The 26,482-nt window shown below is 40.0% G+C and overlaps 1 protein-coding gene and 1 long non-coding RNA gene across 6 annotated transcripts in view; one reads left to right on the forward strand and one right to left on the reverse strand.

The window, feature by feature from the left end:
• Positions 1-4,418, forward strand: part of LOC135974323 (uncharacterized) — a 211,413-nt gene extending 206,995 nt beyond the window's left edge. The window contains exon 2 of the long non-coding RNA XR_010591551.1: positions 1,412-4,418. This is a non-coding gene — a long non-coding RNA (uncharacterized LOC135974323). The remainder of the gene's footprint in view (positions 1-1,411) is intronic.
• The window catches only part of LOC101938743 (von Willebrand factor D and EGF domain-containing protein-like), a 251,180-nt gene that overhangs the window by 87,006 nt on the left and 137,692 nt on the right, over positions 1-26,482 (reverse strand). For all 5 annotated transcript variants that reach the window (XM_065561612.1, XM_024106535.3, XM_065561614.1 and 2 more), the window contains 5 exons: positions 21,452-21,588; positions 20,218-20,379; positions 14,599-14,703; positions 8,623-8,737; positions 1,404-1,654 (listed from right to left, as the gene is read on the reverse strand). In XM_065561612.1, the coding sequence (XP_065417684.1) occupies positions 1,404-1,654; positions 8,623-8,737; positions 14,599-14,703; positions 20,218-20,379; positions 21,452-21,588 (770 nt within the window). The remainder of the gene's footprint in view (positions 1-1,403; positions 1,655-8,622; positions 8,738-14,598; positions 14,704-20,217; positions 20,380-21,451; positions 21,589-26,482) is intronic.

Below are 26,482 nucleotides of genomic sequence, written 5' to 3' on the forward strand. Positions count from 1 at the left end.
AAGAAGAAATAAATAACCTTTTAACTGCTTGCCTGCCTATAGTATTGACCACTAATTCTTTAATAAATGTCTTTGCAGGCATTCATTTCCTAGATGATCTCTATTCCAAATATAGAGAACAGCTTCAAGTGCAGTTATGCTGTGTACTTGCAAAGACAAGATTGCAAAGAATTTTAATAAAGAAACATTCTATCTATAAAATCTAGCTATACATTTCTAATACACCCATCACAGTAACAACTAAGTTATAGTTTCCCCATTTCTTTAAGAATGCTACAGATGATTATTTTGGATAAAACTTTGTTATGCATGTGAGTCTCATTAGCATCTCCAACAATTATCCATTATTAGCAAAACTGCTCTGGTATTAAGAGTCTGCGCCCCACCTTATTCATCTCATTAGCAGGGCGGGCTCTAGGCACCAGCAAAACAAGCTGGTGCTTGGGGCGGCACATTTTTAGGGACGGCATGGCCGGCGCCAGAATGCCGCCCCTAAAAATGTGCCCTGGCCGCCCTAGCTCACCTCCGCTGCTGCTGCCATGGCACGCAAAACAGCTGATTCGCGCGCCGCTACTCGCCCTCCCTCCCAGGCTCTCAAACCTGGGAGGGAGGGGGAGCAGCGGTGCGCGAATCAGCTGTTTTGCGCGCCGCGGCGGCTCAGGGTCTCCCCCTCCCTCCCAGGCTCTCAAACCTGGGAGGGAGGGGGAGATCCCGAGCGGCCGTTTCGCGCGCCGCTGCTCCCCTTCCCTCCCAGACTTGAGAGCCTGGGGGGAGGAGGCAGGGCTGGGGATTTGGGGAAGGGGCGGAGTTGAGGCGGGGCCAGGGGTGGGGTGATTAAAGAACGGGGGGGGGGGGGGGGGGCGGCCAAAATTGTTTTTGCTTTGGGCGGCAAAAATCCTAGAGCCGGCCCTGCTCATTAGCTCATGCTATCACAGGATTAATATAGCAGCTTACAATAAAGACAAAGCAATGCACAAGAAACCAAAGTTGCGGAGTAAGGACATAAGAGCAAGGTACCCTCTAAAGATATAATTGAGAATGAGTTATAATCTCCCCTTTGTAGTTAAAACTTGGTCTTTTATGTTATGTGCTTTTTTCAAAGATCCAAATGCAGACTGTGAATGTTAAAGCCAATTAATGAACTATTAAGAGGCTGTGCAAGAGTGTTCTTTCAAATAACAATCAATAGAACCTGCTCTTGTTCATTGTATATATTGTTTCTATACTCTCAGAGATATTTATTTGATTAATTGATTATTACTGCCATGCTGGATAATATGCACTTACTAAGAAATAGCTGAAGTCTCAGTTTTTAAGACAGTAACAAATTATTAGCCATAACAGAAACTGTACTAAACCAATGGCATGATAAACAGTTTTTTTTCTTAACGTTCCCCTCCTACCTCAACAGAGTATCTGCTTTGTGCATTGCATTCATCTGACACAGTGAATTCAAAGATCTGCGGTTCTTCCAAATCGACTTTCCAGAGAAGAAGGCCAGCAGGAGACAGCATGGCATCCTGTGGCCCAGTCTCTAAGATGAATAGCACAGCCGACCCTTCAGGATCCGCTGCTATTAACTGGTAAACAAAATTCTCACCAATAAATGTCAGCAGCTGGCTGGAAGGGACTTGGAACACAGGAGGTAGATTGTCTAAAAAGCAGAAACGAGACAACGATTATGTACATTCAGACTTCTGCAATTTAAACATTCACAGGGCAGATTTTTTTAAAGTAATGTGGTAAATAGACTAACGTGAACTAAAGCTGATGATAACAGTAATGTAGATGTCAGAGATAACAAACTGCTGTACTCCATGAGAAAGCACAACCTCCTCCATCCTAATTGGCTCATCACTCATATGGAACCTTCATCATTTTTGCGGTTCATCAGACATATGGGAGCAGTCCCAATATGGCATTATACCCTTCCATTGCTCTCCTTTCCCCGTCTCTTACCTGAAGTGGTAACTGTAATTCTAATAGGTAATTCTGTAATTCTGAAAGTAACTGAAACTTCAGCCAGCTGTTCCTGTATTAATGGCTCACACAGCTCTATTTATGATGTGATCCCCCTGTTTCTAACTATGCACTGGAGAGGACTTATCACAATGGGGCCCAAATCTTGGCTGGAACATCTAGGTGCTGCTAATAACAGCAGTTGTATATTTGGTAATGTATATAATGAAGTCTTAGGAATATGCTCCCTGAAGCAATCAGCCATACATTAATACCAATAAGTACAATTTGTGTGTGTTATAAATTATGTGGATTAGTGAGGTTGTTGAGCTTTAGTGACTGTTGGAGTGAAGCTCAGCAGTATAGCATAGTCTGGGAGTACAAAGTAGTAAAATCTCATTCTGTGGGCAAGTTAGTGATAGCAGGGCCGGCTCCAGGTTTTTTGCCGCCCCAAGCAAAAGCAAAAGAAAAAAAAAAGCCGGAGTGCCACCGCTGAAGCAACCAAAAAAAAAAGGGGCCGGAGTGCTGCCCTTTGAAAAGTGCCACGCCAAGCACATGCTTGGGACGCTGGTGCCTAGAGCCGGCCCTGAATGATATAAAGGAAAGGGAGGTGTCACTTGATTCGTAAAAATGGTGTCATCCTCTGTGGCATGGTGAGGAGGGGACTCATTACCCCCTGGCTTCCAGCTGTAGATCCTCCAGTTCGTGGAAATTTTAATAATACAGTGTCATTGGAAATGGGTTGAGTTGAGTATCATTCGAAAGCCCATTCTCCTACGAACATAATGGCAAATATGACAAATCTAGAACAATTATGTAGATATATATATTCAAGACAAAGTTTAAAAATCAATATTTATTAATTTATATTTTAACACAGAGATGCATTGCTTACATAAAAAAAGACATTGATCTTTGGTAATCCTAGGGAAGTTAGCCTTGACATGCAGGATTGAAAACATTTATTCATCAAAGTCGTCATCAGTGTCATCTAAGTTTAGGGCATCATAGCTAGACACATCATGCTTATCCTCGTCTCAGCTAGATGCACACATCTTTGTCTGGAACAGAACAAGGCAGCGGCTTCATTATGCCATGCAACAATGAAATTCTTTGAGCAATTCTTCCCATGCTGGAACATTTTTCCTGCAACGTATGAAGTTAACTCGACCTTCCTGTGAGTATGAGGCCATAGTTTCTTCAATGTGAAATTGGATATGTTTTAGGAGCCAATGATTTTGTGCTGGACAGGTGAAATACCATGGAGTCTCTTCTTTCTGGTAATATTTTTAATTGATTCCTCTGCATGCAAATCAAACATGAAGTGGACTATTTCATAGGTCCAATATTTTCTCTGTAGCATCCTAATGAAGTATTCAGCCAAATCTCAGCAGGTGTTAACAGCTTCTGGTTTGTTGAGAGCTTGTACTCAGCCATACCATCCATGCTGAAAAGCCTCTGCTGGCATAAAGTACCTGTCATGTTGTCAGTCAGTGTTGGCTTAGGAAGATCATGTGAGATGTACATTAGTTTGCTTTTTGTCTGTTATATGCATTGTTCCATCATATTTGAACATTGATCATGCAAACACTGAAAACTTGTACTCTCCCAAAGTCTCATGTAGATCAACATCATGCTGAGATCCGGACATGAAAAGCAAACAATGACCTGTCTGTAGTTAGCTCTGTAATAGTCCCTGACACCTTCAGTCTGACTTTTTTCTTTGCACTAGAGCCCAGTTTAAGTATGTTCTTCTTGATTGGTGCCCATAGATTGATGGAGTCTTGGATAATTATTTGGGTTTTGGAGGCTTTGTTCATTCATTACCCAAGATATCCATTCATCTGACATATTTAGCTATCTCATCACAGAAGACTGCTTTTATCAGATTAATAAACTCTGTTCTGTCATATGCAAATGTGTTGCCAGTGTGAGTAATCTCATTTTATAGCTTTAAAATTGCCCTTTTTGGGCATTAAACAGCACCTAAAATGCTGCTTGGTTACTTCTGAGAAAGTTATCCAGCCACGGTTAATGTTTCATTCAAAATTTGATGGAGTTCTGGGGTTGTCCCACTAAGAGTGACAGCTTCATACAGTTTCTAATCTGTCTCACATGTTGAAACTGTGCTTAATGGTGCCTTCAGGCTTCCATCTTACTGAAGAAGATGTAGGTGTCTTCTCAAAATGCACACCATGGGACCTAGTATAAAGTGAGTTTTGCCTACAGCTGACACTTGTCCCATTGTCTTCAAATTTTTCCTGATGCTTGACGTTTTCCTCTCCAATCTTGCCAGTTTCAGTTTATGGGTATACTTCTTAAAGCATGTAAAGTGCCACTGAGAGATGTGTATAACCAGGTCCTCCGTGGTCATATTTTCCAAAGATTCAGTAACTAGTCAGTATACTTCATCTCTCCGTTGATGCCTAAAAACAATCAAGACCAAAGTAAAAACAAAATTCCTGCGATAAATTAGTTTGGGATTGTAACTAATTAAGTTGTATAATGTATGTCATGTAACTATGTGCATACCATTTGTGGATGGATTCCAGAAATTTCTGGCTGGTTGCTGATGTCTTAACCAGTGCCTCATTACAATTCTTTTGGCATAATAAACACAGCTGATAATCATTACCACTGAACCACTTTTCTCTTGCTGATGATGGCAAATCAGTTTGAAACACACCTTCCATATATAGTAATCTGTAACATTAAAAAATGATCAGGTATCATGTTCTGAGCATTAATTGATAACACACTTATCGATCAAGGCTCACAGTTTAACTTTGTGAGGGCTGCATTTTGACATGACTGTGTTAAAAACCAATTTTTTAATTATATTTTACAAATTTTCTTGAATATATATCTACAGAATTGTTCTGTGTTTGTCATGTTTCATACCATCTGCTTCTGGGAGAAAGGCCTTTAAATGATACCCAACTTGATCTGTTTCTGATGACACTGTATTATCAAAATTTTCTTCAACCATAGGACCTGGAACTGGGGGTGGGGGAGGCAGCGAGTCCCTCCCACCACACCACAGAGGATGACACCATTGAAATTATATATTCTATACATAATTTTTGAGTGTCAAATAACACCTCCCTTACCTTTTGACCATTTACTTGTCCACAGAATTACACACACTGCTAGACTGAGAATGTAGAAATCAGAAAATGACCACACATTTTTATTATTTGTGAAAACATGCAGGATGTGATATTACAGCAAGAGGTTTAAAGTAACAAATTCAGAAAGCAACACTGCAAGCTCTTGTAAGCCTGATGCTGTGATTTGCAAATGCAAACCTTTTTCAAGGGACGAGTGAATATTGCCCAGTCGTTGGATCTACCTTATAAGGCGCGCAAAGGAAATAAATTGAAACAAATCCTCGTTAGCTAGAAGAGGAAAGATCAGTTACAACAAAATGAATGCAATAGTATTTCAGAGTTCTGGAGGGTACTGTCCCTTCACTTCATCCAGGGCTGGCTCCAGGCACCAGCTGAGCAAGCTGGTGCTTGGGGCGGCAGATTGTTCGAGGCGGCATTCTGCCCAATCCTAGGGCGGCACGGCCGCTTTTTTTATTTTCTTTGTTCCGCTCCGGCCGCCCTGTAGGGGGCAGCGGCGCGGAGAACCAGAGCGCCCTGCAGGGCAGTCCTCTTCGCTCCCTCCACACCGACCGGAGCGGAGCCCTCGTGGCAGGCGGCAGGAGGCGGCGCAGCGGGAGGGGCCACGTGGCAGTGCCCCCGCTGTAGTCCTGTCCGCCCCCTTCTCTCTCTCTCTCCTGCCCGCTCTCTCCCCCTCCCCCCCAGCCGGTCCCCCTGCAACTGCGCTGCAGGTTTTTTTTTTTTTTTTTGCTTGGGGCGGCTAAAAAGCCAGAACCGGCCCTGACTTCATCAATCAAATATCACCTTGATTTATGAGGTTTAATTATTTTCAGGGATTTTTAATATTTTTGTCTATTTTAAGAAAAACTGCATATTGAAGTATACAGTAGATCTCCATGTCTACATGTCTTGTATACATCTGCAAATGTGTGATTAAAGAGGATTTCTTTGTATACTAGTGATTGTATTTGAATTTGAGACTTGTTTGTTTCCAGTGATGTAATATAGGCATTGAAGACAAGAAAAATTATAACTACATACAAATATATGTGTATACTTACAGCATATATAATTCATATTTTAAATTTAAGTAATCTGTTCCCAAATTGATGAATGACAAATTAATTGGACAGGCAACTTTGAGAAAAAGTATTGTAAATTAAACAACCAGTCCATTGAACCGTTTCTGATACCATTAACTCATGATTTCAGTACTACTTTGATCCTTGAGTAGTTCCTTGGATTTCAACAGGAATCTTGAGGAATAAGATGCTTATCAACATGAATAAAGGTATCACAGTTTGGTCTCATAGACATTATTATTGTACTTCAGTAGTGACTACATGCCTTAAAATTAAAGCCGCTTGTAGCTAGGCACTGTACAAACATAAAATAAGAGACAGACCCTACCCCTAAGAGCTTACAATTGAAATAGATAAGACAAAGGGTGGGAGAAAGGAATTATTATCCCAACTTTAAAAATTGTAAACTGAGGCATAGAGAAGTTAATTCACTTGCCTGAAGTAACAGAGCAAATCTGTAGCAAAACTGGGCATTTGACCTGACCTCCGGAGTCCTAGTTCAGTGTCTTAAACTCAAAACCATCTTGTCTCTCTTTTAAACACCAGTACAACTTTACATTTATTGATGTTTAAAAGAATCATGTCATAATAGAATTCATCCATAGGTATGTTTAGCTTTGAGTAACCCTCTCATATATGAAGATTAATTTCATTTCACAGTCTGGTATTTTAAATCTATATAATTTCTCTCATAAGAACTGGATGCATCTTTGTAATAAATTTTGGGAAACAGCATGTGGAGCAGAATCGCACTAGCCTTTTATTCTTGAGTATCAATTTTTCAGCCTTTGCTTTCCAAAGCATGTCTTACATTATACAGTTATTTAAATAGGATTCTCCACTTGTCTTTGCTGTGCTATCAAACCTAAGTTGCTTGTCCAGCAGACTGTCATGGCATAACTGTTGAAAGCTTCTATCTATTATTCATTTATCTTTTATGTCACAAACACTCAAAGCAACTAAGCCCATAAAGGTTATGCCAGAAGCAATCAGTGGCATGCTCAATGGGTATGCAGTTGCAGATAAAAACAAAGGTGTTAATTGGATGGAGGGTTACAAGAGGAAGTAACAAAAACAGTAGCACACAAAATGAGGTGTTTCTGATACAGACTGTAAAGGGGAGTGTTTTTGATTTACATGGAGGGTTTCATTCCATCCAGTGAGAAATATATGAATATAAAATATCACTCTATTTACTTTCTCAAAGTGTCTCAGCAATTTTGGACATAGGACTGAGTCCCAATCTTGGACCTCGGCACTATTGAAACTTGGGGTGGTAGAACCAGGATCTGTGTCCAGATTTCACAAAGCACTCCTATCTTTACTAAAGCTTAAATCAAAATCCCAATTCCAATACTTTGGGGCATCAGAAATCCAAATCCAAATCTTATGCTATTCTCTAGATGATCCCATCACATTTACAGGTATCCCTCATCCATCCTCTACATGATAACATATAGTATGATTTGTTTGTTTCTGTCTCTCCTCCCTCCCCCCCCACAATATTCTTGTTGAGGTGGACCTTAATAGTCGTTATCTTCGTGGGCCCTTTGCATTACAACATGACCAAGTTTACAGTAGACCAACACAGAACCAAATGCTAGGTCTGCATGTAATTGTGCTCTACAACAGTGCATATATATATATTGCAACAACAGTTCAATAATAATGCTATGCACGCACATGTGTGAACATGAACTTACACCCATGACAATCATTGCTGTTAGGAACATGAATAATCTGCACAAGGGGTTACCAAGGGGTAATGGCCATATCACATTTTTTGGTACATACACAAAAATGTAGACCCCAGGCCTTAATCCCTAGGAGTTGTCTCAGAAGGCTTCACCATGACTTCTGTCATGAGGGCCTCAGAGGGGCACCTGTAGGTTTTGTGGAGAGGAATAAGGGGGAATGATTTCTCCCCTTTGCTTTACCTGCAGATTGTTGGGTTTCTCCTAGACACCTTTGTGCAACACCTAGAAGAATTTAGCCCATAGCCCATTTTAAACCCCCAAAATAATCTGCTTCCATTGGTGTTTCAAATACATTGTTTTCCTTGAGTGGTTTCTCTTTAAAGCCTGTACTCTTGAGAGGAGCATGGATGTCTTTGGGACCAGCAGCCCCCTTGGCTAACAGTTTGCAGTATTGCAGAAATGATGAATCTCAAGTGTGTGCTGTGTGGATAGTTCCTAAAATCCTGTTTTTAGGGGGGTTGTTTATTTGTTTTTGCTTTTTTTTTTTTTTAATTCTGTGAAGTTTTGCCAGGTTTCAACCTAGAACCAGAAACTTGCATATATGTGTAGCACACACACACATAGACACAATCACGATCCTGTATTCCTTGTGCACTCAAAACACCCACTGAGGGCAAAGAACACAGATTGCAGAATCAGGCCCCAGTTTAAAACTTTATGAATGTAATACTGCATTCTTACCAAAATGCCTGTAAATCTTAGAAAAATCTGTCTTACTTTCATTAATAGACCATGTGAATTTAGAAATGTCAGGTTCACAGAGAAGACATGGGCTGGTAGGGCTTGAATCTCCTTCACTGTAGCATAGTCCATCTATGTTACAAGTCTCTTCCTGCCAAATAAATAAATTAATTAATTAAAAAGAAAAAGACCAGAAAAATGACAGAAATTAGCAGTTAGTAATTGCTTGAGATAAGCATGAGCTACTGTTTCTCTAGGAATAGAGAAAAACAACAATTTAAATGCTACCACTCCGTCCCCCAGGGAGAATATAAGTGCATCTTTACATTGCTGAAGCATCATAGAGTTTTCCAGTTTCAGTGCAAGATCCTAGTGTCTGTGTCTGTCTTATCTTAGGCAACTTGTAATGTCACAGTCATGGTCAAATTTGATAGAACTCGGCTTTTTTCCTAGAAATGTGTATGTACTGTATGTGATTATTACCACCAGCTGTGGCAGGCTAATATGATGATTATCTGGTGACACTCAAAAAACAAGCTCCATAAGAACACTTGCTAAAAACTTTGACGTTCTGGAATTTTACTTCTTTTTTAAAAAAATTAAGTGCTTCTGTCCATTCCTTTTGAAATAATAATAATAAAATTCAATGGCAATAACAACCCAGTACAGAATAAAATAAAAACGTAGTAAGGAAACGTTTTATTTTTTTAGGTTTCCATGACATTATTTTAACCAACAGTAACATTTTCAAATACACCAAAGTCCCAGTGAACATAATTAATTTTAGTCAATTGGATGTGGACTTTATCTCTATATAGCGCATATGTTGAGTTTCCATAGTGACTGTCTACTCTGGTTATTGGATACATTTCTAACAAAACCCTATCCTTTTGGGGTGTATCTCCTTCAATGTCTCCTGATGAAACTGTTCCACTTAGTGTAAATAATTAGTCATTGAAGTAGGGATTGGAACCTGACTCTCCCACATCCCAGGTAAGTGCTTTAATCACTGGGCTATAGTATCAGTCTCATTCTTTCTCTGGCCCAGTGAGCATTGATTATTTCATGTAATGTGTAGCAGCTTTAATAAAAAAAGTTGAGGAAGCCCCATCCCACAATATCCCAGTGGTGAAGGTACTCACCTGGGAGACCCAGTGTCAGAGACTGGGACCTGGGCAGTCATGCCCAGTGATTGGAGCAGGAATCAGCCCCAGTGTTTGAAGCAGGAGTTGGTAGCCAGGAATAGAAGCTCAGCATCAGAGCCAGAGTCAAAGGCCAGATACCAGAGCCAAGGGTCAGAGCTGAAGTCAGGATCAGAGCTGAGGATCAGAACTGGAGCCAGAGGTCAGATGCCAGAGCTGAGGATCAGACCCGAAGTCAGGAATCAGAGTTACGTTACCAGGAGTAAGGCAAGGTTGCATCCATGGCAGAAGCAAGGCAGGGAACAAAGAGGAGCTATCACACCCTTGGCGAATGCTTTGAGCAACCACCAGGCTGCTGCTGCTCGGTTTAAGAACTGGTCAGCTGACTCTTCCCACCAATCAGGTGGAGTAGCCAATCAAGCAGCCTACCATAGGCCAGCTGCCCTCATTAGGTTGCCTGGAGATTGGCTCTGCTGCAGGCACTGAATCCTGACAGTAACTCCCCGTCAAGAGCGCCTCCTCAGGGCCCAGTTTCTCAGGCTACTACTGACGGGGTTCTAACAGTAGGCCCAGAACATGGATGTTCTCTACTGGTTCTCGAGACCTCTTGTCCGGACTGTAGCCTTCTTAGTCCACCAGGTACTGGAGTCTTCTACTAACTCTTCGAGCGTTGAGGTTTTGGTGGACCAAGTACTCCTGTCCATGAATTGTTATGGGTGGCAGTGGTGGGTTGGAGCTGTTTGGCTGCAGGTTCTTGGTGAAGGGCTTTGAAAGTGAGATTTGAAAGATGGGGTAAATTTACAAGGATCTGGCTGGCTGTAACTTTAAAGCCACTGAGTTTACTCATTATATAATCCTGAAAGAGTCCAGGTTTTGATAGTTTGGCGGATGTGTGGCTCGATTTAAGATCCTGGGCAGAGCGCCACACCTTGTCTCCTATGCCCAGATTGGGGGAGTCTGATGGTCTTGGTCCCCATGGTGTTTACAGGCTTCTTTGGCAGATTACAAGTGTTTCCCTGATCTGCTGGTGCAGAGGGATCATCACAAGCTTCAGTGCAGAGGGAGCTTGGCCTTATGGGGAGCAAGGGTCAGACCTGAAGGTGGAATGGCTTGAGCTTGCATTACCTCATTCTGTGCCTGCAGGGTGGCAACCTGGGTCTGCAAGGTGTGTAGGGTTCACACTATCTCTGTCAAAGAGATATTGGGCTCTGTAGGATCCATACTCACAATATCAGCTCTAGTTTCCTTATTGGTGGTGGTTTCTGGGCTGCTCAAACTGTCAGAGACATAGACATGCCTAGTAGTTGGAGCATGAATCAGGCCCAGTGGTTGGAGCAGGAGTCGGTAGCCAGGAATTGGAGCTGAGGGTCAGAATCTGAGTCAGAGGCCAGATACCAGAGTCAAGGATCAGAGCTGAGTGGCATAGCCTGGAGCAAGTCAAGGCCAGACCAGGGCTGGATCCAAGGCAGGGAACCAGCAGGCTCAGGAACTATAACAGCCATGGATGAATGCTTTGAGGGGCTACTGAAATGCTGCTGCTGCTGCTGCTGGGCTTAAGAGCTGCTTTACTGACTCTTCCGATCCATCAGACAGTGAAGCCAATCAGGCAGCCTACTACAGGCCAGCTGCGCTGGTTAGATAGCCCTGAGACTGGCTTTGCTGCAGGCCCTGATTCCTGATCCTTGAATTCCTCCTCCACCAATTCCTTCTCCTCCTCATTTTTTTGTGAGAAAAGATTGACCTGGCTTACACTCCTAACTCCAGGAGATGGTTGACAGCTGTGAATCCCGAGTGGTGGGAGGTACTTCCATCCCACCTAGAGTTAGGTACCTAACTCACTTTGAGGGGAGGGGCATTGGCCATACCTCTCTCCTCAGCACGGCCTTCTGGCTAGCCTTTGGTGGCTTCCCACTCTAGGTGTTGGCTTCTAACTCTCCCCATGCATTGTATAGGGAGCCTGGAACCCTAAACTCGGGACTGATAATTCACTAGGCAGCAAAGTGCCTAAAAGTTAAGCATTGTACTGCATTGGAATGCCTAAAACCCCTTTTTGAATCTAACCCTAAATCTCTGAGTTTTATATTCACTGAATCCAAACCACCAACTTTATTGTGGAGTTATTCCTGCAGCATACATTTCAAACTAGACTTTGTCTCTTTAAAGTTTAATCAATAGTTTTACCTCACTCAATTATTAGAGCCCAGTTGGGCAGTCCTTATTTAGGTTAATCCCATTTTCTTCACTGAGTGTGTTACCAGCATAAGATTCCAAATTCAGACCTAAGGCCATAACCTACCGGACACACATGAATAGTCCCACAGAAGACAACGGGATTACTCTCCGATTGATTCATATACTGAATCTTGTCTTTTCTAAGGATCTTTTTTTAGTTTCTCAAAATCCTTACAAAATATACTACATAATACATTACATTATAGTAACTTGTGAATACTGTATTAAAATAAAAGAATTGAAAAGACTTTCATGCAGTACCCTAAAAAAGAAAGACATGATTCTTGGCCATTATAATTTGGAGGATAAGAAGACTTCAATACATTGTTGTTTTCAGACTTGGTTCTGGTGAAAAATGAGGGTACGTTTCTGATGTGATAATGTAGTGATGAATGGGCTCCATAGAAGAGGAACACAAAATGTGAAATGGCCTTGTATAAAATATTCACTCACTGAAACACCTTTCCTGAAAGCAATTTAGGTGTTATAAAGAAATATTATAGCAGGGGCAATTAGAATGTGGTTTAATGCATCTGATAGCCAAATTCAAATAGTATCTTGGAACATTTTACAGTAGAAATTATTATAATCTGGGAGAGGCATGAATCTTGAGGAAATGTACATACTTCAGAATTTGAAAAACACAAGAATGAGGGAAAAAAACTAGAAGAAACAGTGACAAGGTGGGTGAAGTAATATCTTTTATTGGACCAACTTCTGTTGGTGAGAGAGACAAGCTTTCCAGCTACACACAGCTCTTCTTCAGGTCTGGGAAAGGTACTCAGAGGGTCACAGCTAAATACAAGATCAAACAGATAGTGTAGCAGAAGTAGCACATATTCTAAGGGTCCATTCAAGGTGAAGTGGCCCATTAACACTCCTGTAGTCAGAGGACAAAGGGGAGCGAGTGGGTTACAGATTGTTGTAATAAGACATAAATACAGTGTCTTTATTAAGACCATGATTTTTAGTGCCTACAAAGTTATGAATTTAAGATCCCAGACTTGTCTTTTGAAAGTGTTGTGCAGTTTCCTTTGAGGATGAGCACTGATAGGTCAGATATAGAGTGATTGCTTTGTGAAAAGTGTTCACCCACAGGTGTTATGGTGTTTTTATCTTTTATCATTCTCCTGTGTGAGTTCATCAACAAGTATGTGGGTGAAACCAGCCAACCACTAGGCTCTCGAATGAACTCGCATAGGAAAGTGCGAAAAGACAAAAACTATTTATGCTAAACTATTCCTTCGATTTTGTATTTAGCTGTGTACCTTTGAGTACCTTTCCCAGACTTGAAGAAGATCTCTGTGTAGCTGGAAAGCTTGTCTCTCTCACCAACAGAAGTTGGTCCAATAAAACCCACCTTGTCTCTCTAATATTCTGGAACTGACACAGCTACAACAACACTGCATATATTTAAGCAGTGGTATAATTTACAGTATGTTTTGATTGTAATGTTTCTGCTTTAATTCTTTTAATCAAAAATTGAAGTGATTTTGTCCTGGACTGGACCCTTTAATTATTCTGTGCTACTGACTTAAATTGAAAGGTAGGAATTGCCATTTTATTGCAGTCAGTGATACAGTGTTTCAAGAGCAATTTTCAGTGCAACTCTGAAGACAATATTTTCTGATTAATGTTAATGAGAACAAGGCAAAGGAAGTGAGAAGAGGATGTACCTGTGTGAAACTTACTTTGTACAAAGGGAAGATTGATGCCTATATATATTTGTATAACAGAACTGAAAAGCTGGATTAGGACAGTGAAATATTTTCACCAATTAGCCTCCAAAAAGATGTTTTGCAATTGTATTGAAAAACAGTAAAATTATTCATTGGGATCCTCTGGAAAAGGAGAGAAGGTTTTTTGAAGAGGGTCATGCTAATAGGTAATTTAGTAGAGCACACAGGAAAACAAAAGGATAGACTGCTTTCTCACCACTTCCATGGAGTACTGGCAATTTAAAATGTAGCACTAGACTTTGATTACAGTTTTGAATCTGTCATACTACTCTATATCTGCACCTACAGATATTTAATGCAAGCAAAGATGTTTTAAGTTATCTCAAGGGTGTCTCTATATGAGAAAAATGCATAGCACACATCCTAGTACACCTATTGCTGCTTGAGGGAATGGATATAGAGTTGTTATGACTTGTAGTTACAATATCCCCACAAGATTGAAGTGAGGACAGATAATAAAGCTACCTCCCACTGAGAAATCAGAAATCTTCCTAGCAGAGATTTTTCCCAAGAGGAGGTTGGTTAGAAATCCTTTCAGCATGAGAGAGCCCTGTCTATCAGGGATGATCCCAGCACCCCTGGTTCTCCCTAGTTCTGTTCACTTGTATAAATATTTCCAGTTTACAGATATCAACAACCATGGGCTTTTGGAAATGTCATCATTAGAAAGATCCCTTGTAAAGTGCAGCAAATGTGATCCATCAACTATTTATATCACATAGAAACTGTTCAAATCACATAGCGGTGTGACCATTTTCAGAAAGAGGACAAAAATACTTACCATCCAGATGACCTATAAAACAGTTTTTCCTCTTCCAAGACTGTTAAAGCGCACATTAGACAAAAGTGAGTCAGAGGGTTAAGAAAAAGATGAATGACTTTAAACTCTTTAAAATTACCTTTAACTTACAAAGTCCAGTTGGATGGAATTCACAGACCTGGCAGGCTCCATCGTACAGGGTCAGAACTTTGGAATTGCTGTACTGGAAGCCATCATTAGTAATCTAAATGATACAAAAATCATCATTCTAAGTAATAATGTTCCATATGGACACTGTCTGCTCATTTCGGAGCACATAACCATTGCACCCTTGAACTGGATGCCTGCCAACAAGATAAATTAAACCGCTTGTGACTTACTTCCCTACAAGCTAACAAATTGCTTGATGTTGCAAACTGGAAACCATTATTAATAACCAAAAGATCTTTTGGCTCAGATAGGAAGTTTTGTGATAGCTGTTAGTTTGTCAAATAGACATGCTTTGAAGTGTTACTTAATACATTTTCAGTAGACAAAACACTTGTATTTTTTCAACAGTACATACTACCTTGGACTGTTTGCCACCCTTTCTCCATAATGAAAAGCAAATACCAAGAGCTGTTTGTGTGTGTGTGTGTGTGTGTGTGTGTGTGTGTGTGTGTGTGTGTGCGCGCGGAGGGGGGAGGGGTCACATTCCCAAGGCAATCATTTAGTGTATTAAAATTGTTTAAGTGGATTCATAGGATTTCCTCACCTTCACTTTACTCATAATCACTATTGTTCCTATTCAGAGTCCATCTTTGGTTTTCTTGCATCATCGGTAGCATCACAGCACAGACTCTCGACAACCTGTAATTCTGCTCAGTAACAGCCAGCCATTTGTTCTCAGTTACAATGCAACCCATATTCAACCACCAGAGGTAGTAAAGCATTTAGAACTGCAGACTTTACTCTGAAATTGTGAGTAGCCCCTACCTCTCAAGCTGCCAAAGCCCAGATATCAGAGATAATGTGAGTGATGCACAAAATGAGGGACACAAAATAATGATTAATTCAGGTAACTTGAAACACTGTCAGGTTCATGCCATTAAGTGAATGACTGTTTCTGTAACCCAGATTTCATGATTCCTTAATTCTGATATAAATATTTTTGACAATAAAAACAGATTCATGTGGAACAAAGTTAACTTTGGGACTACAGTGAGAGAGATTTCTCAAAATGAGACACACTTGAGAGGTATAGGACATTAGCACGTAAAAACGTTCCAGAAAGTATCCAGTAAACACTGACTGAACTCACAAAGCACATAGTACACTGGCAAGACAACAAAGAGGCCCTTCTTTATGAATATCCTGGAGATATAAAATACACTTCTACCCCGATATAACATGAATTCGGATAAAACGCGGGAAAGCAGTGCTCCGGGAGGACGGGGCTGCACGTTCCGGCGGTCAAAGCAAGTTCAATATAACGCAGTTCACCTATAATGCAGTAAGATTTTTTGGTTCCCGAGGACAGCATTATATCGGGGTAGAGGTGTACCTTAATCAACTTTAAAAATGGAGTGGGTAAGGAGTTTGCTAAAACTGAAAGGCAGTTGACATATACTTAATTCAGAGGCAGGATGCAAAAACATGTCTCCTATTCAGTAATATTTTGTGCTTTGCTAGGAGCCACTGGACCCAGAGCAAAAAAATATTTTCATCAGCTAATAAGATATTTCAGTTCACAGGAGGGGAGTGTTATTTATAATCCAGTCATGCAAAAAACATTGATTGAATATAAAGCAAAATAAATGAATGAATAAATAATACAAAGGGCCTCAATTATCACAAGTTTAGAAAGAATAACAAAAGTTCCTGTGGAACATGATAAAATGAATATTCCCACAGTATAGCCTGCAATTGTCCTCAGTTGACAATACATTACTCTCTGAACACACTCACTTCCACACAAACCAATATAACTAGAAAAAATATTGTAATCATGGGCTTTTATACTTTGAAATTCTGGAAAGGAAGAAAAAGCAACATTAAATTAAATTGAAATGAAAATGTATTGGTACAGTTTTAAAAAGAACTTAATTCCCTCCTGAACATCATATACAGTAGAAGTGATATGTATTGGCACAAATTGGAAAAGAGTTTTAAAAAAGGAAGACTTTATTTTTTAATTCAATGGCAGAAAAAAACTTCAATTTTTTTTCTATTATAAGATTGTGCTTGTTTGCAGGCAAGATCTCCATTAAGAAAAGATCATTCTTAATGCAGTTTTAACTTTAATTTCATTCCTTTGCCAGTACCCTTTAAAGTGTGTGTTTTCTTAGCACTAGTACACATGGTAATAAACATCATTAATGGTAATGATTAGAACAGTGCAAACTCTTTATAAGGAACAATTCACAGGACTCATTTTTCTGTTTGTTAATTGTGCTCTGAACAAACTATAACTTTTCCAGCTTGCTCAATATTTTTAATTTTTAACACATTATAACTTCCAGTCTGTGGGGTTTTGTGAACCGTTTGTTTCATTATTCATTGTTGTCATTTTGTATTGGTCACTTAGTGATATTGGAGGGAATTTGCAAAAGTGCCTATGTGACTTAGGAGCTCAAGTCCAATTTTCAAAAGTAACTTGGGTGCTTAGGAGCCTAAGTCTCATTGAAAGTCAGTGAAAATCAAACCATGAATCAGTTTCTGTATCAACTTCAAAGAAACAGCAGGGCTTTTGGACAAATGACTGGGCGAGTCAGGGAGTCTGTTTCTGCTGCTTGAAATGAATGTAATTCATCATGGAACAAAATGTTGTTTGCATTATTCATAATCATAAGTACAACAACATTTGGCTTGTACAAGAGTTTGTGAATGAAAAAACAAAATGTGTAAAAACAACAACAACAACAAAACCCAACCCAACCTGGTGAATCCTAATTTAGTTTCTAATTTGTTGTATTTTTTTAGATAATTGCTTCAACTTTTCACATAGCTCCAGCAATAGTAATAAATCAGAGCAAGAGCATGCTTTCCAAAGCTGACAGTTTTCCACCAACCTCCTCCCACTTTTCCCCCAACCCACATGTAGGTGAATGGCCTAACTCATCATCATCATAATGGCAAATACCAAAAAGACGTGGTGGACGTGGCCTCTTTGCAGATCGAGCGCCACACAGATCAATCTCTGGCAAGGCCCTTTAGGTAGTTGGGCTGGAGATTGTTTATGTCCATCACTGGCAATCTTATTGCACCACTGAAGCTGGCAGCAATGTGGGCTTCACAAGCTATGTAGCCATTCCTTGGTACACCTGCTTTGGAGTTCATTGGTCTTCCATTCAAATAATATGTCCATACCAAGAAAGCCTCCAAAACTGAACTAGTGCTGATGGAGGCAACTGTTGCATTCTGCTTTGGATAGCCTCATTTCTGATCTTATTAAGTGGCCTAATTCACCTATAACTGAACAAATTATTCTAAACTGACTACCTGATGTTGCACCTGATATTGTCTAATCTACATTCAGCAGCATGGGTATGGGAGAAATAAGCAAAACCTGAAACATGAATAGGAGAGGAGATAAAATGAAAGAGCATGGAGAGGTAGAGCTGGTTGGAAAAACTTGAAGGTTACAGTTTTAAGTTGGAAAATGCAGTTCCATTGAAAGCAAACTGCTCTGCTAAATTTCACTGAAATTTTGTTTCTGAGGGAAAAAGGGCAAAAAAAAAAAGTTCTGACAACATCCCATTTCAATATTTTTGGTGTGAAACAACCCAGTTTTTCCTTTTGAGATTACATTTTGTTTATTTTTTTGTTTTCAATTATATATTATAATATTAAATCAGCTTTGTTGAAATGGAACTCTCTTTTTCAAATTTTCTTGGAGAATTTCAGTATTTTTGACTTTTGTTCTGAATAGGAATGAAAACAAATTTCAAAATCAAAATAGTGAAACACACTATTCATTTTAAAAGCCTTAGTAGAGCTGTGCAGAAAACTATAGTCTGGGTTCTTTCTTCACAATCCACCCACCAAACAACCATATTCATGCAGCTGGATACATTGGACACATAAGGGTTTAATTTTGTATTCATCAGGTAGCCATGAGCCAGCTGTTTCTAGGAGAATTGCCCTCAGAGGCTGGGTAGGTGAAGAGTCCTCAGAGACAGACAGATTTTCTCCAACTGTGCAAGAAGAGAAACATTCTATGCGCACTTTGGAAGGGAAAAAGAAAGAAGCTGCACAACCCAACTGTCAATGTGTGTGGTACCAGAAAACAAAATGAACCATAATACACAGTAAGCATAAGGTATAAAACTATCTACCTAATCAATCATCCTAGTGACAAGTACCCTGTATTCAGACACAGAGCTACAAATTATTCCCTCTCTAGGAAAAGCCTGACACACAGGAGCCAGGAAGTTCAGTTCCTCCAAATCATTCTATCAAGGGGCACTGTTTCCCCTCACAACCCACATAGTAAGCAGAGGGTGTAGCATCTCCTTAGCTCTTGGGAAACCTGTACATACAAATATAGGAAATGCCATAGTGGATCAAAGTCCATTTAGTCCAGTATCCTGTGGACAATACCAGATGCTTCAGAGGAAGGTGTAAGAATCCTACAGTAGGCAGACGTGGGGTACTCTTGCCTCCTACATAGGTCTCATCCTGATTTCCAATCAGGATTGGTTTAAGACCTGAAGCACAGGTTATCTATCTATCTATCTATTAATAGAGGGCAGGAATATAGATACAGAGACTAAGGGACTTCCCATCCCTGGACTTCTCCCATTGACAAGGGCAGCATGGATTTTAGTGGGAATTTAGCATGCAACTAGTATGTCCATATTACAAACAGACAGTTACCAAAGCACTGTTTCAATGAAAGCAGTGATAATGGATTGCAGCTAGTTTGTTAAATGGTTGCTGTTGACATTCAAGATATAATAATGATTTTCAAAGCACATCTACAATTGCTCCTAGAGTCTCCCTGATTTTTCCAGCTACAGTTTGTTTAGTTGTTTTTTATCTCAGATATTCAACCTTGACAAAATTGCATTTTGTGGAAAAACACATAGCTAGAATGTGTGTGAGAGATGCACATGTATTTTCCATACAATATAATAGTTAATACATTGTCCTATTGGAGGGGTGAGACTACCCCAGAGTAGAAGAAGCAGGTACAGGGTCACCAGGGTACTGATTTTCTGTAAATATTTAATGCTGATTAAAGTGAGGTGCTGAAATCACAGCAGAGCCAGGCACAGTGTGAGTAGGTGCTCTGAAAGCTTTCTCCTATAGCTCTGCCAGTGCACTTCAGTCCTCATCTGCTGTATCTTTGCTTGTTCAGTGCTAATCCTGGCACTCACCGCAGAAAAGACTGTCAATGATACCAGTCTGTACAGTGGTCTTGTGATGTACAGTAAAATATACAATACAACGTGATGAGACAAGATTCCTTTTTACTTGTGACCTTATTAGGATTTCGAACCTGGGTCTCCAGAAGTAAAATACTAATGATTAACAATTGATTAGACTAGTGTATCAACCTTAGATGATTACCAGGAACAGTAATTGTAATTTGCACCTTAACCTTGCCTTTAAAATATATCCACAACATTGTGACTCTATTTTGCTTTGTTTTTCCCGAATGGTATGAAAGGTATCTAATGACTGGTGAGAATAAAATTTTACTCTGCATTTTAATTACCACAAAAACTGATATGCTCCTTTAAAATTGTCTTTTAGTAATATAAGAAATTCCTACTTTCACTTGCCATCTTGCGAATGGTTCATCATCAGCCATGAAGCGCGCAGCCTCTGTTTCTGTGCTGTTCAGAACAGGAATCTGGCAGTCAACAGCCGTAGAGCTGAGAAAATCTGCTTTTGTGGGTTCTTGTTCTCTTGATATCCAATTGCCATTGAAATGCTACAGAAGAAAATGTATGCAGGCAGAAGCCAGATACAAATGAATTCCACTTGTCAGCACATATTTATATTTCTAATTCATAATGTAAAGAATTTAGCCTTGAGAAGCAAATCTCACCTCCCCCTCCAAGGCTGCAGAGGGCCCCAGAAAAAGCAGAATCAGTGTGGTTCTGCTACACAAGGGAAACCAGCTCAAGCAGGAGTCCCCATTCACTGTGTGCCATATAGCCTGGCTCCATCTGAGACACCTGAGTAATGGGATTCGGCAGGTGTGAGGCCTGTCAGAAGAGTAGAGTGAGGTGGGACCTGCTGGAAATCCAGCAGCCATTGCCTCCCAGGAGCAGCAGACCTTACAACAGACTTCAGAACTGTGCTGTAACCATTCCAAGTGCCCACTACCTCCTCCTGGCTATTCAGGCTTGGAACAGGGTATAGCCCTTTCTGATTTCAACAGGTCACTTGTGTGGGTAAGTTGCGCAGGGTTTGCCCCTAATGTATCGATGGAAACAGCTTCATTTTGAAAAATAATCTATCCTGTCACTGTATCAAGGAAGCCTACTTTAACTACAATTTAAATATATTTCACATTCAAATACATTTAGAAATACAGCCATGCATACAGATTCCAGATGCACAAAATGAGAAATAATACTGTGATTTTAGGCCTCACTGAATGCGGGTATAGCTGAGTCAAATAAGAGCTAAACAAAGTTGGCAGAAAAAAAGAATGGTGAGAATATACTACTTTGGTTCACTTATGACCCAATCATGTTAGATTGGCTTCAGCTCCCGTTGCTTACAATGTATATGCTTGCACCGGGAGCTGAAGGTGTTCTGCACCTGGTAATGACAATGGGATAGGAGGGGACTCAGACCCAGATCCTAAAAGGTATTAGACACCTCATTCTCATTGAAATCAATGTACTGAAATCAGTGATTTCAGTATTCAGGACTATGATTCTATGATCTGGGCCTCTGGGCCTTACAGGATTGGGTGCTTTTACAAATGTAAGCACGTAAATAGTTCTACTGTATTGCTGATTGACTTTGCGCTCCCATGGTACATTGCTTACAATCAGTCTGGTGACCTCACAGTGCAGATCTGGAGAGTCTCTGAAGCTGAGGCCAAACACCCGGATCCTGTTACAATCAGAAACTCGTATATCACAGAGACCCCTGTTCTCTAAGTCTGTGATCGCCAGCGTGTTCTCTGAAAGGGTGAAATAAACATAGAACTTTAGAGAGAACCAGTTAAACTCATTTCATTTTTATCAAATTGTTCTTACTGTTGCCCTGCTTTTTTCCCCAAACGCTTTCCCTTGTATTCATAGCTCATATACCTGTTATATGTGCTTTGAAATATCACATACAAATAGCACAGCCGTACATGGGTAGCAGCAGCAGCAATCAGCATCGAAGGGGATGAACCTCTGGTCAGACAGTAATCCTATTGAACACACAGTGCTGCTAGGCTGATATCAATGAGTTTTCTGCAACTCATTTAATCAGTTAGCTAAGAGATTTCACTTTTAAAGGAGCTGTGTATGTAATAATATTAACCAACCTCTCAAGCTTGTTGTGGCAGTGAGGGTTAAGTCATTAATGGGTGCAACTTAACTCTGCAGACAGCCAGAACTAGGCCTAGGCATCACTTAAAGTCTTACTTAAACCCGATTTTGAGGGCTTAACTGGAACAGAGGGTATTTCTACACAGCAAATTAAAACACCCAGCTGGCCCATGCCAGCCAACTTGGGCTCACGGGACTCGGGTTGTGGTGCTTGTTTCATTCCTGTGTAGACTTCCAGGCTCAGGCTGGAGCCTGAGCTCTGGGATCCTCCCACCCCACAGAGTCCTAGAGCCCAGGCTCCAGCCCAAGCCCAGAAGTCTTCACAGTATTGAAACAGCCCCATAGCCCGAGCCTCTTGAGTCTGAGTTGGTTAACACAGGCCAGCTGCGGGTGTTTTGTTGCTGTGTAGACATACCCTTAAATGCTGCATAGTCCTTGCTGTCCCTCTGCATCAGGTGGAATTTAACTCACTGATGTTTGTAAAGTGCTTTATGATCCTCAGGTGGGTGGCGTGACAGAACTACTGAGTTTTATTGCTTTTTGGGCTTCCTTATTCTATGGTGGAATCACTGTTCAAGGAATATATAGAAAGAGAATATTTAAATCGTTAGCATATTGAGTTAAAGTCCAACCCAGGTATTTACCTTTTCTCGGATGTAAATTTCCCTTCTAATTTTAAACTAAGTTGTTTCTTTTCTCTTCTATACGGTTGTTGTATATCTGGGCACTTTTAGGTAGTCAGAATGCAATGCCCAAATAGAAATTTAGCCAGCATGCTGAAGTTAATACCTCTACTCTTTCAAAAAGTGCCATGGCATAGATAAGTGTCAACCCCCATCAGCACAGTATCTGAGCACTTGTCTGTCATCTATTATGACTAGAAAAGGTCAGGATAATAGTTTCATGTTTCATCAGTAAAGATTCATAGAATTTTAAGCCAAAAGGGACCATTATGATCATCTAGTCTGACCTCCTGCATAACGGAGGCCTTAGAATTTCACTGTTTTCTGTATCGAGCCCATAACTTTGGTTTGAGCTACAGCATATCTAAGACAGCACCTACAGAAGCACAGTATTACCTAATACATGGGTTCTCAAACTGGGGATTGGGACCCCTGAGGGGGTCACAAGGTTATTACATGGGGGGTCGCGAGTTGCTAGCCTCCACCCCAAACCCCACTTCGCCTCCAGCATTTATAATAGTGTTAAATATTTTTTAAAAAGTGTTTTTAATGTATAAGGGGTGGGGCACACTCAGAGGCTTGCTATGTGAAAGGGGTCACCAGTACAAAAGTTTGAGAACCACTGACCTAATACTAGAGTATAATGGTACATTGGCTCAGTTCTGATTCAAGGGACAAAATGCCACAAACTGAATTGACAATAGGACCTCCTATGGCACCTATCTTTCCCTTGAAGGATCTCCCATCTAAGAACTGATGGGGACTAATGATGCTTAAATGTGTGATCCCATCAGATCACAGCTCAAGGTGGCATACTGCATGTCACTTGTTTTTTGAGGAGGGGAGAAAGCACAGCAAATGTAGAAAAGAGTAAAAGGCTTCTCCTGTGCTTTTGAAATGCTTTTAACTTTTTTTTGTTAAAGGTTTTATTGCAGTGGCATTAAAAGTATTGTTGGGCACAAATGCTGTATTTAAAAAAAGAATGTTAAGCTTATTAGCACTCATCAGCTGGTTGAGTAGTTATGTAATATACAAACCTATTAGTTGGAGGTGATGAACAGTTTTGATCAATTGCTTTCTTCTATTGTTAGTGCATTAAAAAAAAACCCACTTCATTGTGTATTTCATTATATTAGTAGAGCCTACTAATACTGTTGTAGCTAAGATTGTGTTATTTCCTTTATTTCAGATTTGCAAGTTTTTTAGAGCTTAAAAATCATATTAGGTTATAACCAGATAGGAGTGGGGGAAAGGAATATACTTATATAGCCATTTCCTATACGGGAATACATGTGGCTACTCCCAGGGTGCCCCCTAAAGCAGGCATGTAGTTTGCAGTAAAGCAAGCTCTGCTCTGTTTGTATAGGGTTTGCTCACATCCTGTGCACATCTCAACTATATCAAGTATATGTCAGGGCCAAAGCAAAATTATCCAGCCATGCTAAACGCTCAAATGACTTACACAGTCAGCTTGACACATTTAGTATTTACTTCACCTCCAGACACCCCTTCCATTATTTCTTAAAATTGATCGGAAGTTAGGTAAGCATGTTCCCATATATATTTATGGTATCTTCTACCTGAAATGATAGAGCTAAGGATTCCAGATGGTTGAAAAGGGGATGAATTTTTGATTTTTTTTTTTTAAATTATCCTTGGTGGTTTGGTTTGGTTTTGTTTTTTAAAAGAATATGTCAAAATTTGAAAATTTTCTACCAGCTCCACTTGGGAGCACCCTAGTACCTCATCATGGAGTTTGGAGTCTAATTTTAGGCATCCATTTATGAAAACTGTGGTTTAGTCATGTGATGATAATTTATGTTTAACTGTGTGAATACCAAAAAGAAAATAAAACTAATGCATTTCAAATTCTTCCAAATTCTGCTTATGTCCAGATTATTTGTTTTTCAAATGTATAAGCCAATAATGTTCTATGAACTTGACTGATAGCAAAAAGGAGAAGCAAAAACACAACTTAATTCAATGCAAAGTGTTCCAAAGTGTTTCACAAACTATAGATGTGTACACTACTGAAATGCAGCCATTTCTGGTGGGAAGGTGCCAACCAGCTGCTGTGCCACATGCGGCATAACAATTAGTGTGCAGGAAATTTAAGAGGTAAATCCTCTATTCTTCACAAAAGTGTCATGGTGTGCAAAGGAGACAGGACTTTGGATTTGAAGGTCTCATTTGAATATTTTTGACATCTGTGTATGAGTTTGGATTCAAATATGTACCTAAGTGTAGGTTCCTATATCATGCTGGTGAGCAGTAATAAAATGAAAAATACTATGGGCCCAAGGCTGTAAACAATTATGCTTGTTAGTGTAACAGTAGCCACTGGAATCAGTGGATACTGGCTCACTTCTGTATGTTAGAACTTTCTTTGTAGGACCTGATCCAAGGCCCCGTAGAGTAAATGGGACTTTGGATTAGGCCCATAGTCAGTATCTTTAGGTATATGACTAGTCACATTGAACTCTAAGGGGCTACTTATGTGAAGTTATTCACCTACATTAGTGTCTGCAGGATCAGGGCCTATATGTCCACAACAGAGCTGGATGATGTCTATAGTGAGTATTTTAGTAGATGAATGTTGCCTTTTTTTTTTCTGTTTGCAAGTTGTTTGTAAATGAGCTTTGGTTCTTATGAACGTGTTCACTATTCAAAATTGCTTGAACAAGCTTTTTATGGGTGTTCATGAACTATTCTGTAAGGAAACTAAGGTTTCCCATTTCATTTGGTTTTGGTTTTGCAAGATTTAAGTCTGAAACTTCCTGTAATGCCTTCACGCAGCATGGTATAAGGAATTATACACTTACATTTGAATGTTCTGGCTGGTGTCAGACCTCCCATTTTATGAAGTTTTGTAGTATTGAATTCTCTATACCTCAGAAAATGGTCTTGTTTAGCCGCGTGCTTCACTGAATTGCTTTCACTGCTTTGCATTAAAGCAAATAAACTAATCAGCAGGAAAGACTAATCTCCCTGATCTGATCTTCAGGGAACAATATGGATCACTGAGCAAGCAACCTTCCACGGACCTTATGATAAGAATTTGATATCCTTTTAGAATTCAGTTTCTATTGACTTTGTAACTATCAAGCTAATAACCCCACTAACTCAGCCAGGTTTGTGCTTTGGATGGAAAGACCTGGGAGTTATAACAATAGATTAAGGGTGATATTGATGTTTGTCTTTTCAAATGTGTGTGTTATTACATTATCACTATAAAAATTTTAAACTAAAATTGCTATGGAAAGAAAAAGACTTCAAAACTAAACCAGGTTTGTTAACCCTTAAGAATCACTTACAAAACTCTTAGTTAGAAGTCTGCTTTATGTGGCTGTGGAAATCTCTTGCCTTTAACATACATCAGAGTATCTCAGTAGCAAAACCTGTAAGGGTTAGTTCAGAAATGTTTTATTTTAGTTTTTCATGAGGTTTGTATATGCTATGGTGGTGATTTTCCCAAATATGGTCCTTTGCAGCACTGGTTTGCTCAGTATAAAAGCATCTGGGGTACATTTTTCAAAAGCACATAAGTCCTGTTTTCAAAAGGGACTTTTGAAAATGTTACCTCTAGTGACATCCAGGCCTGGGTTCCTCCTTGCTAAAAATTACAGAGAGTCCTGTGGCACCTTTAAGACTAACAGATGTATTGGAGCATAAGCTTTCGTCTGACGAAGTGGGTATTCACCCACGAAAGCTTATGCTCCAATACATCTGTTAGTCTTAAAGGTGCCACAGGACTCTCTGTTGCTTTTTACAGATACAGACTAACACAGCTACCCCTCTGATATTTGCTAAAGGTTGTTTATTGTGTAGTATTTTAATTCTGAACACTTTCTTC

The sequence above is a fragment of the Chrysemys picta genome, chromosome 11, assembly GCF_011386835.1.
Source record: "Chrysemys picta bellii isolate R12L10 chromosome 11, ASM1138683v2, whole genome shotgun sequence".
NCBI classification, from domain to species: domain Eukaryota; kingdom Metazoa; phylum Chordata; order Testudines; family Emydidae; genus Chrysemys; species Chrysemys picta.